This window comes from Sorex araneus, chromosome 1 (assembly GCF_027595985.1).
Source record: "Sorex araneus isolate mSorAra2 chromosome 1, mSorAra2.pri, whole genome shotgun sequence".
Taxonomy (NCBI): domain Eukaryota; kingdom Metazoa; phylum Chordata; class Mammalia; order Eulipotyphla; family Soricidae; genus Sorex; species Sorex araneus.
This window is the reverse complement of record NC_073302.1, coordinates 436911978-436926839: the sequence shown is the minus strand read 5'-3', so window position 1 is coordinate 436926839 and position 14862 is coordinate 436911978. Positions and strand designations below refer to the sequence as shown.

The 14862-nt window shown below is 59.2% G+C and overlaps 1 protein-coding gene across 1 annotated transcript in view; it reads left to right on the top strand.

Annotated features, from left to right (window-relative positions):
* Positions 1 to 14862, top strand: part of LOC129402524 (UPF0606 protein KIAA1549-like) — a 61594-nt gene that overhangs the window by 39857 nt on the left and 6875 nt on the right. The window contains exons 2-5 of the mRNA XM_055129436.1: positions 1814 to 4735; positions 11050 to 11138; positions 12387 to 12564; positions 14098 to 14293. Of these exons, the coding sequence (XP_054985411.1) occupies positions 1861 to 4735; positions 11050 to 11138; positions 12387 to 12564; positions 14098 to 14293 (3338 nt within the window). The 5' untranslated portion in view covers positions 1814 to 1860. The remainder of the gene's footprint in view (positions 1 to 1813; positions 4736 to 11049; positions 11139 to 12386; positions 12565 to 14097; positions 14294 to 14862) is intronic.

The following is a 14862-nucleotide window of genomic DNA, read 5'->3' as shown; positions in this document are numbered from 1 at the left end:
TCTTTCTTTCTTTCTTTCTTTCTTTCTTTCTTTCTTTCTTTCTTTCTTTCTTTTCTTTCTTCCTTTCTTCCTTTCTTTCTTTCTTCAAAGGGGGCTGTGGACCAAACACAGTTGGGTGCCTCCGACTTAAACTGATTTATACCAACAATACTGATTGATCTCAGATCTTCCATCTGTGTCCAGAGGCCTGGGTGTGGGGGGGAGCTGCTTAGCTCTGGAATTGCCCTCATCACCTGTCTTCTTGGTGGTCTCTTTCACTGGCCATCCAGATCTTAGGGTCAGATGACATTTCACCTCACTGTCCTCTGGGGTCGTGGTCATCTGCTGGTCTGGGGGCCAATCCTTTTCCCTGTTGGCCTTTACAGTTTCTCTTTGTCTTTGGTGATCTATGAAATGGCCAGGAGGGAAAGTATGTTTTTATTTGTCTTTTTGGGTCCACCCAGCAATGCACAGGGGTTACTCCTGGCTCTGCACTCAGTTACTCCTGGTGTTACTTGGGGGACCATATGGGATGCTGGGAATCAAACCCGGCTCGGCTGCATGCAAGGCAAACATACTACTCGCTGTACTATTGCTCCAGCCCCTATATGTCTGTTTTGTGATGTTTTTGGGAAACACCCAATGATACCCAGTGATGCTCAAGGTGTACTCTTGGCTCTGCACTCAGGAATCTCTCCTGGTGATGCTCAGGGGACCACATACGGTGCCAGGGATCAAACGCAGGTCGGACTTGTTCAAGGCAAATGGCCTACCCACTGTGCTCTCTCCCCAGCCCAAATTTGAGGAAATTCTCGTGCTTTCTCTCTCCAGTCCCTTCTGTCCCAGCGTTCATGGTTGAATTAGGCAGAGCTGGAGCTGGATCCTGGGGATCATGTGAGACAGGCCCCCTGGCCCCAAGCTCCTCCCCGCCCTCGCTGCATTTGTGACACCAGGACCCCGCCCGCTTGGCGGCCTCTCTCTCCTGTGTCGTCTCTGTGTTTCCCATCCTCTCCGTTTCCTGCGTTCCATTCTGAGTAACTGTCTGTGTATTTATTCCCCATTCCACTAACCCTCAGCTCAGCCGTTTCTTAGTGGTTGCTTGTCATTTAGCCTAGATTGCTCATTATATTTTGAAACCAAAACTTTTTAATGGCTCTGTTTTCCACTCTACATGTTCGTTTCCTTGCGGGAGTGGGGGCACATCCCGCGGTGCTCAGGGCTTACTCTGCCATCAGGGATCACTCCCGGTGGGGCTGGGGGCCTCTGTGGGGTGCCAGGGATCAAACCCAGGTGGGCTGCATGCAGGGCAAGTGCCTCACCCACTGTGCCATGTCTCTGGCCCGGGTGTTCTTTTGGTTTTTGCTGTAGATCTTTCTGGCCCCCTTTTCACCCCCTCTTACTCACGTTTCCGCCTTCTTTATTATTGGAAGTCAATGAAACAGACTTTGAAGATGTCATCATCCCAATATCCGAAGTCTTCCCAGCTCTGACCGACGCTCTTTGGGTTTTCGTTCACGTTCCTTCCTTGGGGAGGTTGGGGGGGAGACGGAGGACAGGCTCCCAACTCCGCTCAGGGCTTCCTGGGCTCCCCCCAGCCGTTCTGGGCCCACTGGGCTGCTGGCTGGGCGTGAAGACCCCGGGACGTGAGGCTGCTCATGCCACCCCAGTGTCGGGGACCCTCCGGGCCACGCCTGGCGGTGCTCATGGGGCCCAGGTGTAGCAGGCATCGAACCCGGGTCGTGAGCGTCGCGGGGGTGTGCCCTCGAACCCCTCCCTCTGTTCCCTGTCCCGATTCTTGCTGCTAACCCAGCTTCCGTCTTCCTTCTTCTTGCAGGGGAGCCCGGCTCAGCCCTGCCCCGCCCGGCGCCCGAGTCCCCAGGGATGAGCACCGGGCCCGCACCTGTGGCCTTAACCGAGCCGGCACCTCCGGGGTCCCTGGCCAGCCCCGCTCCCTCGACCCCCGCTTCAGACACCGCCTGGTTTGGCCCCGAGGACGGCGTCTGGGTGGCCAGTGACGAGGCGCCCCTCGAGGAGGAGGACATGGACAACTTTTTGCCGGACGCCCACTGGCCCGCCTCTCCGCTCCCGTCCCTGCCCGCCGGCCCCCCAGGCCAGCCCCCGGGCCCGGGGGACTCTGTGTTCACACCGGCTCTCCCCGAGACGGCTCTGCGGGACAAGGACGTGGCTGCGGCCTGGCCCAGCCCTGGCCAGTGGCCGGCAACCGCGGCCGAGACGCCCCGGCCTTCCCGCACCACCTCCTGGCCGGCGGCGCATCCGGCGTCCGAGGGCACCGTGCCAACTCCTGCGGGGGCCTCGGTGCCGTCCCCCACGGCCCCCTACGAGCCCCTGACCGGCAGGACCACGCCCGAGAGCTCGGGGTTCGCACTCAGCTCTGCGGGGAGCCCCCTGGGGGCCGCCTCCTCTCCCGGGCCCCTGCCCTCAGGGGCAAGTGTCACCCCGCGGCTGCTCCCAACCTCCTCTGGGGACGCCGCTCCAGCCGCAAGCGCAGCCACACTCTCCCAGGGGCCCCGGGCCGGCAGTCTGCGTGAGACCCTCTCTTCTGGAACCTTCCCCTCCGGCCCCCTGTCTCCCACGGCCTCCCCCCTCAGCACCGCCTGGGTCTGGTCCCCGACCCCGCCTGCCTTTGTGGACGTGTCGGCCGCGTGGGCCGAGGTCTCACCGCACCCTCTCCTCCCCAGCCGGGCCCACGAGGTGGCGGCACAGTGGCCAGGCCTGGCCGTGCCTTCTGAGCCTGCGGACATGCCGGGCTCCGTGGACACGCCGGGGCCTGTGGACACGCCGGGCCCCGTGGACACGCCGAGCCCCGTGGACACGCTGAGCCCCGTGGACACGCCGGGCCCTGTGGACACGCCGAGCCCCGTGGACACACTGAGCCCTGTGGACACACCGAGCCCCGTGGACATGCCAAGCCCCGTGGACACGCTGGGCCCTGTGGACACGCCGGGGCCCGTGGACATGCCGAGCCCTGTGGACACGTCAAGCCCCGTGGACACGCCGAGCCCTGTGGACACGCTGAGCCCCGTGGACACGCCGGGCCCTGTGGACACGCCGAGCTCTGCCACGGCGGCGGTGACGATGCTCACGGTGCACAGTCCCTGGACCCGCTGTGCGTCCTGCCCTGGGCTGGCCCCTGGGCCCAGCCCGGCCGCCAGCATCGCCGAGAAGGACGTGGGCTCAGGGGATGGGCCCGAGACACCAGCCCCGGCCCCGCCCAGCAGCCGCGGCCCCGCCACACCCAGCCGCAGCGCCGCCGACTTCCCCGACGACGACGACTATGGCCACGAGGAGGAGCCCCCTGGGTTCAACACGCTCTTCCCCTCCCGGCCCGTCGTGGCCTTTTCCTCCCCGCCCGCGCCCGCGCCCGAGAGCGGCGTCCAGGGCTCCACGGAAGGCGGCCTGCCCCGGGTCCCCACCGTCCACGTGGGCTCGGCCCAGGGCCCCCCGTCCACTCCCGCATCTCCCAGGTCCTCTGCCGCCGCTGCCACCGCCACCCCGGCCTGGTTTCCAGGCGCCCCCACCACCGCGCCCCCGGGGGCCTGGACAGAGGTGTCGGCTGCTTCCCCGGGCCCGCCCCCCACACACACGGTCACGCCGTGGCCTGCTCTCAGGGACCCAGGCCCCACCACGGCTGAGCCGGGCCCTTCCCGAGAGTCCCTGCTGGACCGTCCAGGCCCCACCCTGCGGGAAACGGGGGGCGCCTGGGAGGCCCCCTCCAGCGCCTTCTCCACCCCGCCGCTGGACCCCGCCAGCCCCGTCCCTGCCTCCTGGACGGTCCTCGCAGCGTCTCCATCCGAGGCAAGGCGTGCAGCCACCTTCCTGTCCTGGGACACCTCCACCGTGCGGGGGACACCTTTCCTGTCTGACTCGGCCTCCCCGCAGGCCCCTCTGCCCTCCTCGGCCCCTTTCGGGAGCTCCGACCCTCCTCTGCTCTGGCCAAGCTCAGCGCTGGACACGCAGTCCCTCCTCTCCGGGCCCGCCTCGCTGTCCCCTCTCTCCAGCGGCCCCTCTGCCCCTCCCCCATTTTCCGAGGCGCCCTGGACCGTGTGGTCCCAAGGGGTCTCTCGAACCACGGACCCTGCAGCTCCCTCCAGCCAGACGGTCGCCGAGGCCGCCTCCTGGTTGCAGCAGCTCCCCCCACCCTCTCCGGAGCCGGCTGGCCCTAGCCCGACGCCCTCCAGCCCCGCGCCCACCCGAGACAGTCTAACCGCCGGGACCCTGGACACGCGGCTCTCCTCGCCCGCGCCCTCCCCTCCTGCGGCAGCTGCCTCCCCGCCGCTGTCCCCTCTCTGGTCAGCCCCGGCCCCCTCTGAGGCCAGCCCCTGGGTGCAGGACGCCCGCACTCCCGCCACCTCGTTTCTTTCTGCCGTCGTTCCCGCCACGCTCTGGGTCTCTGCCGGGCCCTCGTTTGTTTCCGAGGCACGCCCCACCCCCCCACCTGCGGAGCCGACGTTTGGGGGGCTGTCGCCCGTGCCCACCCGTGTCGCCTGGAGCAGCTCCGTGGACCCGGGCGTGGCCAGGACCAGCGCCACCCCTGACGTGACCGCCGACCCCACCCCGGACCACAGGCCCATGGGCGAGGACCCCCGCGGGAGCATCTCAGCGTCCCCCCTGCCGTCCCTTCGTCCTGTGAGCACCCCCAGTCCTGAAGCCATGGTTGATACCCCGGCCCTGCTCACCACCCGGCCACCCTACGTGTGTGACATCACCGTGCCCGACGCCTACCTGATCACGACGGGTAAGGCCGCCTGCAGGTCGCTCCTGGGTGGGGTCGTCGGGCTGAGATGCCCTTCTGACAGGCCCGGGGGGCGTTCACTGCATCATGCTGGGGAGGGTAAGCTTTGGGGGCCGGGGAGGTGGACACTTGCCTTGCGCGTGGCCGGTCCTGCTTTGAGCCCTGCCTGGCCCCGCCTGGTGCCCCGGGTACGGCCCCCTATAAGTGATGCCGGCTCTGGACCCACTCCTGCAGGGCGCTCCCTCCTCTGCTGCCCGTCCGGGAATTGGCGCCTCCTGTTTCTTCCACTGTTACACAAGGGTGGTGGCGACTCCGCAGAGATTCACATGCATTAGGGCAGGGGAGAGGCGTGGAGAGCTGGGGTGTGGGCCTCGCATGTGTGAGGCCCCAAGCTTCAGCCCCAGGGCTGTGCGGCCTCTTGAGCACTGTGAGGTGTGGCCTTGATAACCCCTGAGCACTGCCAGCCCATCAGGCCCATGACACCGGGCTGAATAGCGCAGTGACCACAGACCCTTGAAGCACTGGTTGGGAGGACTCCGTTTAATATATATATGTATATATATATAGCTCAAATGCATATATGTTACATATATGTATTTGGGGGCTGGAGCGATAGCACAGCGGTTGGGTGTTCGCCTTTCACGCGGCCGACCCGTGTTTGATTCCTCCGCCCCCCTCGGAGAGCCCAGCAAGCTACTGAGAGTATCGAGCCCGCGAGGCAGAGCCTGGCAAGCTACCCGTGCATTTTGGATATGCCAAAAATAGTAACAATAAGTCTCTCAATGAGAGACGTTACTGGTGCCCACTCGAACAAATCGATGAGCAATGGATGACAGTGATATGTATTTGGATCTCATATCTACATGAGATCCAAATGCATAGTATATATAAAATAGTACTTAGGACAGCTGCACATCAGGAGTGCTCACAGAATACTACATATTGGTTCTGGAGAGAGAGCACAGTGGGTAGGGCACTTGCCGTGCACGGAATCAATCCAAGTTCCACCCCTGGCATCTGTACCATTCTTCCAGGGGTAATTCCAGAGTGGTGCAGAACCACTGAATAACCCCTGAACATTGCCGGGTGTGGTCCCAACCCCCCCGCCACCCCACCAAAAAAAAGAACCAACGGTGGCATGTTAGTAGCAATAAAATAAAGATTTAGGGGCTGGAGAGGTAGTACAGTGGTTAGGCCACCTGCCTTACACGCAGCTGACCCCTTGTGGGTCCCTGGCACCCGATATGTTCCCTGATCACCATCCAGGAGTGATCCCTGAGCACAGAGCTGGGAGTAAGCCCCCATAAGCGTTGTTGGACGTGACCCCAAAACCAAGATATAAAGATTTAAACTTGGTCCTTTCTGCTCAGGGGCTGGAGTAAGTGCCTGCCGTATGTGAGACCCCCCTGAGTGTGGCCCTGGGGTCCCCCTGGGTCTCTGGGCCTGGGCAGTACTGTCGCATCACTGAACCCCAACACCTGACCGCAGGCCCGCCCTGCCAGCACATGGGGACGCCTGCCCCAGATGAGTCGTCTCGTTCTGTCACCCAGAAGCCAGTGGAGGAAGGGGCGAAACGGACACAGCCAAACGCCTCCTCGTTGAAGCCGGTGGGCGGCTGCGTAGGGACCCCAGCGGGGACTTGGGGCACTCGGGGCCCTGCAGCTCCTGTCTGCATCCCTCGGCTCCTGAGCACAGAACCGTGGTGGGACTAAAGAGCCTCCGAATTGGGTCACACACTTTGAACTGGGCCCAACTCACTTGGCTGCTGGCCGCTGCGGCCAGCGGAAGCCAGAGCCAGGGCGGGGCTCGGTGGCCCAGGTCCCAAGTCCTCCAGCTTGCCCTTCCCGGCAAGAAGCCGGGAGTCGAGCAAGGAATCTTGTGACCTCTTAGCACATACTTGGGTCCAAGCTCGGGCGGGCGAGCGAGTGTGGATGTTGATAGCAGCGGTGGGGGTGGAGCCGGGGAAGGGAGAATCGGGAGAGAAATGGGGCAGCGGGAGGCGAGGGAGGGGGAGGGGAGAGGACACCTAGCTTCTCTGTGCAGGGGAGAGGGGGGCTTCGGGTTCTCTGCTCTTCTGCTTCCTGGAAGAGACTTCGGGATAGTGGGGTGCCCCAGGCAGCCTGGCGGGCCGTCCTGCCGAAGGACAGGGTCCTTCTGGGAGCTCGAACCCATGCAGCTGGGCGGATGAAGGGTCCCGGGGGCAGGGACTCCGAGTCTTTTCTTGGCAGAGAAGACCAAGTTTAGATCTTTATATTTTGGTTTTGGGGTCACGTCCAACAATGCTTAGGGGGGCTTACTCCCAGCTCTGTGCTCTGGGATCACTCCTGGATGGTGCTCAGGGGACCATATCGGGGGCCAGGAGAGAGAGAGAGATCCACAAAGGGTCAGTCACGGCTTTCGGGGTGAGTGACCTGCACCCTCACGGAGGGGTTGTGAAGGGCGTGATCTCGGGGTTCAGGTTAGCAGGCGAGTGGGGGCGTTCCCCAGGTGGAGGGTCGGGGCCGGCTAGCTGGAGTCTGGCGGGGGTAACGCAGGGCATGATGCCAAAGGAAAAAGTCTTCGCATCTCCCGGGAGGATGTGTCATTACGTGTCATACTGAGGCGGGTGAGAGCGGGGAGTGTCCCCGTGGGATTGCAGTTCAGCGGGAGGAGCAGCTTCCCCACAGCCCGGCTCCTTCCCTTCTGTCCTGCAGAATTACCACAGGACAAAGGAGGGGGCAGCCACCAGGAGCTTACTTAAAAGAGCCACTGACAGCTCAGTTATCCCCAGGGCTCTAGGATTCATAGTAGGAAGCTCACAGTCGTGAAGCAGAATCTTCCAGAATGTCTACGAATAGCAAGGGCCACTTTAGAACTGTGTCCAAGGAGTGCAGGTTTTTTCAGCCTAGCTTCCCAGATGGTGGGTCCTGACCCTATACGGGGGCTTGTAACTTTCTAAAGAATTGGTTGAAAGAAAAGTGACGTGTTTAGACAGTATCGTGGGTAAAGTGCTTGCCTGGCATACAGCTGGCTCAGGTTGGATTCCGTCACCACATATGGCACTGCCAGGAGTGATCCCTGAGCACAACCAGGTGTGGTCTCCAGACCAAAAAAAAAAAAATTCTTTGATTATCAGTACATGTTTGATTTATATACGTACGGACCCAGAATCACTTCTGTATCTATTGGGAAGGAGTTGAGAGTGAAGAAAGTTTAAAAACTGTGCTCTGTAGGGGCTGGAGCGATAGCACAGCGGGGAGGGCGTTTGCCTTGCACACAGCTGACCCGGGTTCGATTCCCAGCATCCCATATGGTCCCCCGAGCACCGCCAGGAGTAATTCCTGAGTGCAGAGCCAGGAGTAACCCCTGTGCATCGCTGGGTGTGACCCAAAAAGCAAAATAAAATAAAAAACTCTGCTCTGTAGCGTGAATTAACTTCCATTTGTGACATATATTTACTATGTTCTGTGTCCTTTACTAGGGAGTCAAATATTTTTTTTTTCTTTTTGGGTCACACCCAGCGATGCACAGGGGTTACTCCTGGCTCTGCACTCAGGACTTACTCCTGGCAGTGCTCAGGGGACCATATGGGATGCTGGGAATCGAACCTGGGTCGGCCGCATGCAAGGCAAACGCCCTCCCCGCTGTGCTATCGCTCCAGCCCTGGGAGTCATATATTTTTAAAGAGCTTTTGAGGATAAAAGTACCTCCCCACCCCATTTTTTAATTTTTTTGAGCGGGGAGATATCTGACAATACTCAGGGCTTCTCCTGGCTCTGTGTCAGGGGTCACTCCTGGTGGTGTACGAGGACCCCCCATTTGGGGTGCCGGGGTCGGAACTGGGTGAGCAGCATTAAGGCGAGTCACCCTGGGCTCCCCCCAGTCCAGATCCGCCCATCTTAAATGTACGCAGTGAACGGGCAGAGGGGGCCTCCGAGTCCATGCTATTCTTTGGATTTTGGGGTGCTCGGGGGAACGCACAGTACTGGGGGTGGACATGCAGTACTAAGCCCGGGCTGCCTGCACGCAGAGCACAGCAGGTAGTGTCCACTCACCCATGGAAGACACCGCTCACCCCCCCCCCCCCCCCCAAGGCAGGTGCTGGGCTGTCTCTGGTGCCTCATCTCAGATCTTCAGTGTTGGACACCCATGGGGAGGGAAGGGAAAAAGGAAAGGGCGTGGGGCTGGAGAGAGCACCCATGGGTGGGCGCTTGCTTTGTACATGGCTGCTCCAGGTCCGATCCCCAGCATCCCGTATACCAGATGGGGCCACCTTCCCTAACCGTAGCCCGAGCCCACCAGGAGTGATCCCTGAGCACTTCCGGGTGTGGCCCCAAAAGCAAAACAAACAAAAAACCCAAAAAGGAAAACAGCAGATAGGAAAGGGCGCTCTGTGTCTCAGCTGGCCCGGGGCAGACTCCAGGAAGGCTCAGAGGCCTAGTGCCCAGCCGGGGCTGAGGTCACCCTGCCCCCCGCCCACCTGCCTGCTCCTCCCACCCCCTCCAGCCCCTCGGGAGCTCCCAGGCTGCTCTGGGCCGGGCAGACGCAGGGGCTTGGGGGAGCCTGAGGTGCAGGATGGCGGTACCCAGTCCCCAGTGCTGCGTGTACAGCGGCTAAAGGAGGTGGCGGTGTGGAGGGGGCCGTGGGGACCGTCACTCGGGGTCCCCACGCCCAGGAAGCCTGTGTGTGTCTCCTCATCCTGGGGCCCCAGGCCTGTTTCTGTCTGCCCCACCCCCATGTGCTCTCCCTCTCCCCTCCCTGCCCCCTTGCTGTTCTCTTTTCCGTCCCCCTCATTTTTCTCCTTCCCTGTACGTGAGGCCGAGATCCATCTTTATAATTCAAGTACAGGAAATGGGAAACTGAATAATAATAGGAAATGAATTTTAATTCTGCATTTGGAGACATTCATGGAAGAGGTAAGATAGAATAATAGGGAGGAAATGGAGCCAGAGGGTGTTTATGAAACACGAGAAGCAGGACTATTTACCACAACAGATCCTTTTTTGGGGGGAAGTGGGGCCACACTCAGCGGAACTCAGAAACCAGGTGCTCAGATGGGCTGTGAGGTACTAGGGGTCGAACCCAGGGCCTCACACATTCAAAGCCTGTGCTCCGTGACTGGAACCACATCAGAATTTTGAATGTGATTTCACAACAGCGGAAGCAAAATTAAACTTTCTTGGACTTTGTTGTAAGAAACATCATATTTCTTACATCAAATTTTAATACATGGGAGCGATGACAGTCTTTTACTCCTGTTATTTTATTTCTAGGGACTTTGGGGCCACACACCTGGCGGTGCTCAGGGGGTCAAATGTGGTGCAAGGGGTTGCTGCATGCAAAACAAGGCCCTTACACCTGTACTATCTCCTCAGCTCCTATTATCATTAGTAGTATTCTCCCACCCGATTGGAAAATGGGAGGAGGAGACCTTATGAAGAAAAATGGCACCTGATTTGTTGAGTAATATCTTTTAAGAAACGACTGCAGGGGCCCGAGCAGGTAAGGTGCTTGCCTTGCACGTGGTTGACCCAGGTTCGATCTCTGTCATCCCTTCTGATCCTCTGAGCACCACCAGTGCAGAGCCAGCAGGAACCCCTGAGCACCACTGTGTGTGGCCCCCGAGACAAAACAAAGCAAAGGAGAAATGACTGCAAGGGGGCTGGAGTGATGGCACAGCGGGGAGGGCGTTTGCCTTGCACGTGGCTGACCCGGGTTCGATTTCCAGCATCCCATAGGGTCCCCCGAGCACTGCCAGGAGTAACTCCTGAGTCCATGAGCCAGGGTGACCCCTGTGCATTGCCGGGTGTGACCCAAAAAAGCCAAAAAAGAAAGCGGACACATTTTCCAGATGAAAGCGAGAGTCCAGGACCCGAGAGATAGTGCAGGGGTTGAGGCACTTGCTCGCGTGCAGCTGATCCAGTTCGACCGCTGCGCTTCCTAGAGGGTCCCTTGAGCCCCGCCAGGAGTGATGCCTGGGCACAGAGCCAGGAGGAGGCCTGAGCACTGCCCTGTGTGCCTCTCCTCCATTCCTCACCCAAACGAAGAGACCTCGGCTCCCTGGCCTGGATAGGCCGCTGCCACTGACTGGGTGTCACCCCGCAGCAGCAGGACAGGGGAGGGTTTCTGAGGGCGCTGTCCAGACGCCTGGCCCCGTGGACTTGACCTGCAAAGATCCACCTTTGTCCCTCGGTTCTTACCTCCGGGGTGGAGGCTGGCACGGGTCTCACCTTAGGAGTGGTGTTTGCGGGCGCTCCCACGGTCTGGGACAGCCCGGGCTCTGCCCACGTTACTCCTCGTGACAGTAACTGCACTTGCTGGTTGCCCTTGCCCTGCAGTGCTGGCCCGGAGAGCGGTGCAGGAGTACATCATCACGTCCATCAAAGAGGTGCTGCGGGTCCACTTCAACCGAGCCGTGGAGCTCAAGGTGAGTGCTCGGACCCGGAGGGCTCGGACCCGGGACGTCCTTTTTTAGGGTGTTTCATCATGGACGAGGGATTTCCTTTTTTTTTTTTCCTGCCATGGGATAGAACCCAGGGCCTCACAGGTGTCAGGTAAGTGCCCAGCCGCACCCCAGACCCCCGTGGCGGAACGCTCTCTTTCCTCTCTCGCTCCCGATGAGCCCCTTCTCCGCCTTTGGCGCCGGACTCCAGTGTCACCTGGTCCGAGTTCTCTGGACCCCAGACAGGGCCACGTTTAATCCCTCAGAGGGCTGGGTCGGTCGAGGCTGCCGGCTCGGCATCCTCTGGCGTGCGTGGACGGACCCGGGGCTGGCTCTGCGGAGTCTCGGCGAGTCCCAGGGTGCGTGTCTGTGCAGTACCCCAGAGCTCTGTTACCGCCCTTCACGCTGCGGTGCAGGCCGGCCTAACTGTGTGTGCGGCTCTCCGGCCTCTGTTGGATTTCACAGCTCCATAGAACCGTTGCCTCTCAGAGAAGCACAGCCTTAGCTGCGTGAGAGCACAGAGGCGAGGGTATTGGCTTTGCACACGGCTGAGCCGGGCTCAATCCCTGGCACCCCAGATGGTCCCCAGAATCCGCCAGGAGTGAACTCTGAGCCAGGAGTAAGCCCTGAAAGCTGGCAGGTGTCGCCCCCAAACCAAACCAAGCCAACCACGTAAAATCCAACATGAAAATAGAAACACGGGACCGGAGTGAGAGTGCAGCGGGTAGGGCGTTTGCCTTGCACGCGGCCGACCCGTGTTCGATCCCTGGCATCCCATATGGTCCCCTGAGCACCGCCAGGAGTAGTTCCTGAGTGCAGAGCCAGGAGTAACCCCTGAGTTCAGCCGGATGTAACCCAAAAAAACAATAAAAAAAGAAGAAGAAAAGAAACACAAGAGGGTATATGTCCATTCTCTGTTCTGTTTTTAAAATTTTCAGTCTGTCTGAAGTTACTTCAAAAGTAAAATATCAAAGAGCCAGCAAAACATCTGGAACTTTCCATAACTCATTATCCACGTCATCTAATCGGCTATTCTTTCTCTCTGGCCTTGCTCTTGTCCAGTCTGACAGACTGTAAAACTGGTAACTAAAACGAAATTTTGATGATACCAGCACTATTTCGTCTTCTAAAACCAGCTATTATTTTTGGGCTCAAAAATATCTGTGTTTAGGCTTGGATTATGGTAGCCACGGCTTTTATGCTTAATGTCTCCTGTGTGTTTTGTTTCCGTAGGTTTATGAACTGTTTGCTGACTTCACTTTTCTGGTAACATCTGGACCTTTCGTTTACACGGCAATATCTGTCATAAATGCCCTGATTAACAGTAAACTTGTCCGTGACCGAACCCCGTTAATCCTGGCCGTGAAACCTTCTTTCCTGGTCCCAGAGTCCAGGTTCCAAGTTCAAACAGGTGAGAAACGGAGCTATTGAAACTTTTAAAATGGGGGCCAGTTCCCTGGGTGAAATACAACAATATTCACACTCTTTCTTCTCAGGAAACTTTTTTTTTGGTAGCATTCTCAGTGGGTTTTTCATAACAAACAATACAAAATAAATTGTTTCGGTTCTGCTTTGGGGCAGGGGTTGGGGTGTGGGATGGAAAAATCCAAAATATGGTGGTGGGAAGGTGTCATGGTGGTGGGATTGGTGTTCGAATATTAAATGTAATCAAATATTGTGAACTACTTTATAAAAAAATAAAACAATTATTAAAAAAATCACCCCAGCTCAATACTGAAAAATAAAATTTCTAGAGTTGGCATCTCAAAAAAAAAGTGGGGGCTAGAGCGATAGTACAGCAGGTAGGATATTTGCCTTGTACAGGCAATCCAGGTTTAATCCTTGGCATCCCATAAAGTCCCATGAGCACTGCCAGGAATAATTCCTGAGCAAAGAGCCAGGAGTAGCCCCTGAGCACTGCTGGGTGTGGCCCCAAAACAGCAACAACAACAAAAAACCCAAAGGGAAAAAAAAAGCAATGTTCATATTTCCTTAAAAAAAATCTGAAAGATTCTGTCGCATCCGTTGGCTTCCCCCATCCCGCCCCATCTCTTGTGGTGGTCACTCACGTATGCGATCTCCACGTGTGGCCCCCTCGGAATATCCTGAGGATCCACAAAAGCCATATATGTAGCCTGTGATCGAGAAACACTGATGAATTAATTAATGATTTGGTTTGGGGGGGCCACCCCCAGTCATGCTCAGGGACCAGAAGGGATGCTGGGAATTGAACCCGGGTCAGCTGTGTGCAAGGCAGATGCCGTACCTTCTGTACTATCTCACTAACCCCACACTATTAATTTAATTTACTTTGGTTTTGGGGACTACGCCTGGCTCTGCTCAGGGCTTACTCCGGTTTTTCTGGTCCCGAGGAGCATTGTTTGATGATGATGATGATGGTGGTGGTGGTGGTTGTGAACACATGGCGAGGCTCAGGACTTAACCCCTGGCTCTGCACTCAGGAGTCACCCCGGACCTTATCGAACCCTGTTAGGCCGCCTGCAGGACCAGTGCTCTACCCTCTATACTGTCCTCTGGCCCCAGAGTGAACCTTTTTGTCTTAAGAATTTCTCCCTTTTTCCCCGCAGTGTAGGTCTCCCGAGAGAGCTCAGGAGGCCTGGGGGACTCTCCAGGCAACTCTCAGACACCTGGCCAGTGGATCAGGCAAGCACCCAAGGATGGGGTGCCTGGGAGTACCCTGGTCACCCCCCTCAGGATTTTGGTCGCCCCGGGCTCACCCCGAAGTGCTCAGGGGACCGCGTGAATTGGCTGTACACCAGGCAGGCCGCCCACCCCGAGCGTGTGTCTGTGTGGGCTTCCGGGGCGTGACGTGTGACCTGGATGTCACGTGCATCACATCCTGGCCCGCCTGGGCCCCCGGAGAGCCGTTTCCCGCCCTCTGCTCCCGAGCACTGACGGGCTGTCCTGGTCCCTGTCCCTGCAGTGCTCCAGTTCGTGCCTCAGAGCGTGGACACCGGCTTCTGCAACTTCACGCAGCGCCTGGAGAAGGGCCTGGTGCTCGCCCTGTGGGAGGTGCGGCGGCACCCGCAGGGCCCTCTGAACCTCACGGTGCAGGTGAGCCCGTGGGGCCCCGCCGGGCTCGGCACCCGTCTGTGTGTAGCTTGGGGGCCACACTGGCAGTGCTCAGCGCTTACTCCTGGCTCTGTGCTCGAGATCAAACCCGGGTCAGCCGAGTGCATGGCAAGCGCCCTCCTCGCCATCCTATGGCTGTGACCCCCACCCCCGTGCTGCCAGCTTTAAGGGGGGCGAGGGGCCCCACCCCTGGGGATCCAGTTCAGGGGGTGGGGTGGGGGTGTGGGTCTCTTCTCTGTGTGGCCCATGGCGGAGGGAGGAGGGGTGTCCCGGGCCTTGGCTCCAGGACCCGGCTCATCCTGCCTGTCTCACCGTGGGGTCTCTCCCTGCCCTGGGGTCGCCCACTCTCAGCTGTACCGTGCCTGTGCAGGTGTGGGGGCCAGGCTCCCCGGTCCTGGAGGAGGTTCCCCCCCGCCCTTCGCCGTCCTTTCCATGCTCCCTGCTGCTGTGGATTTCCCCGCTCCGTGCCCCCGACTGTGACTTCAGGGGGCTCGGGGTGTGGGATGGACCCAAGCCTTGGTCCATCCCCGAAGCTCCAAAGCCAAGATGTGCGGGTGGTGGAGAAGGAACCAGGGGCCCAGCCCTCCCTCCCCTCTCCCCCCTGCCTTCGTCCCGT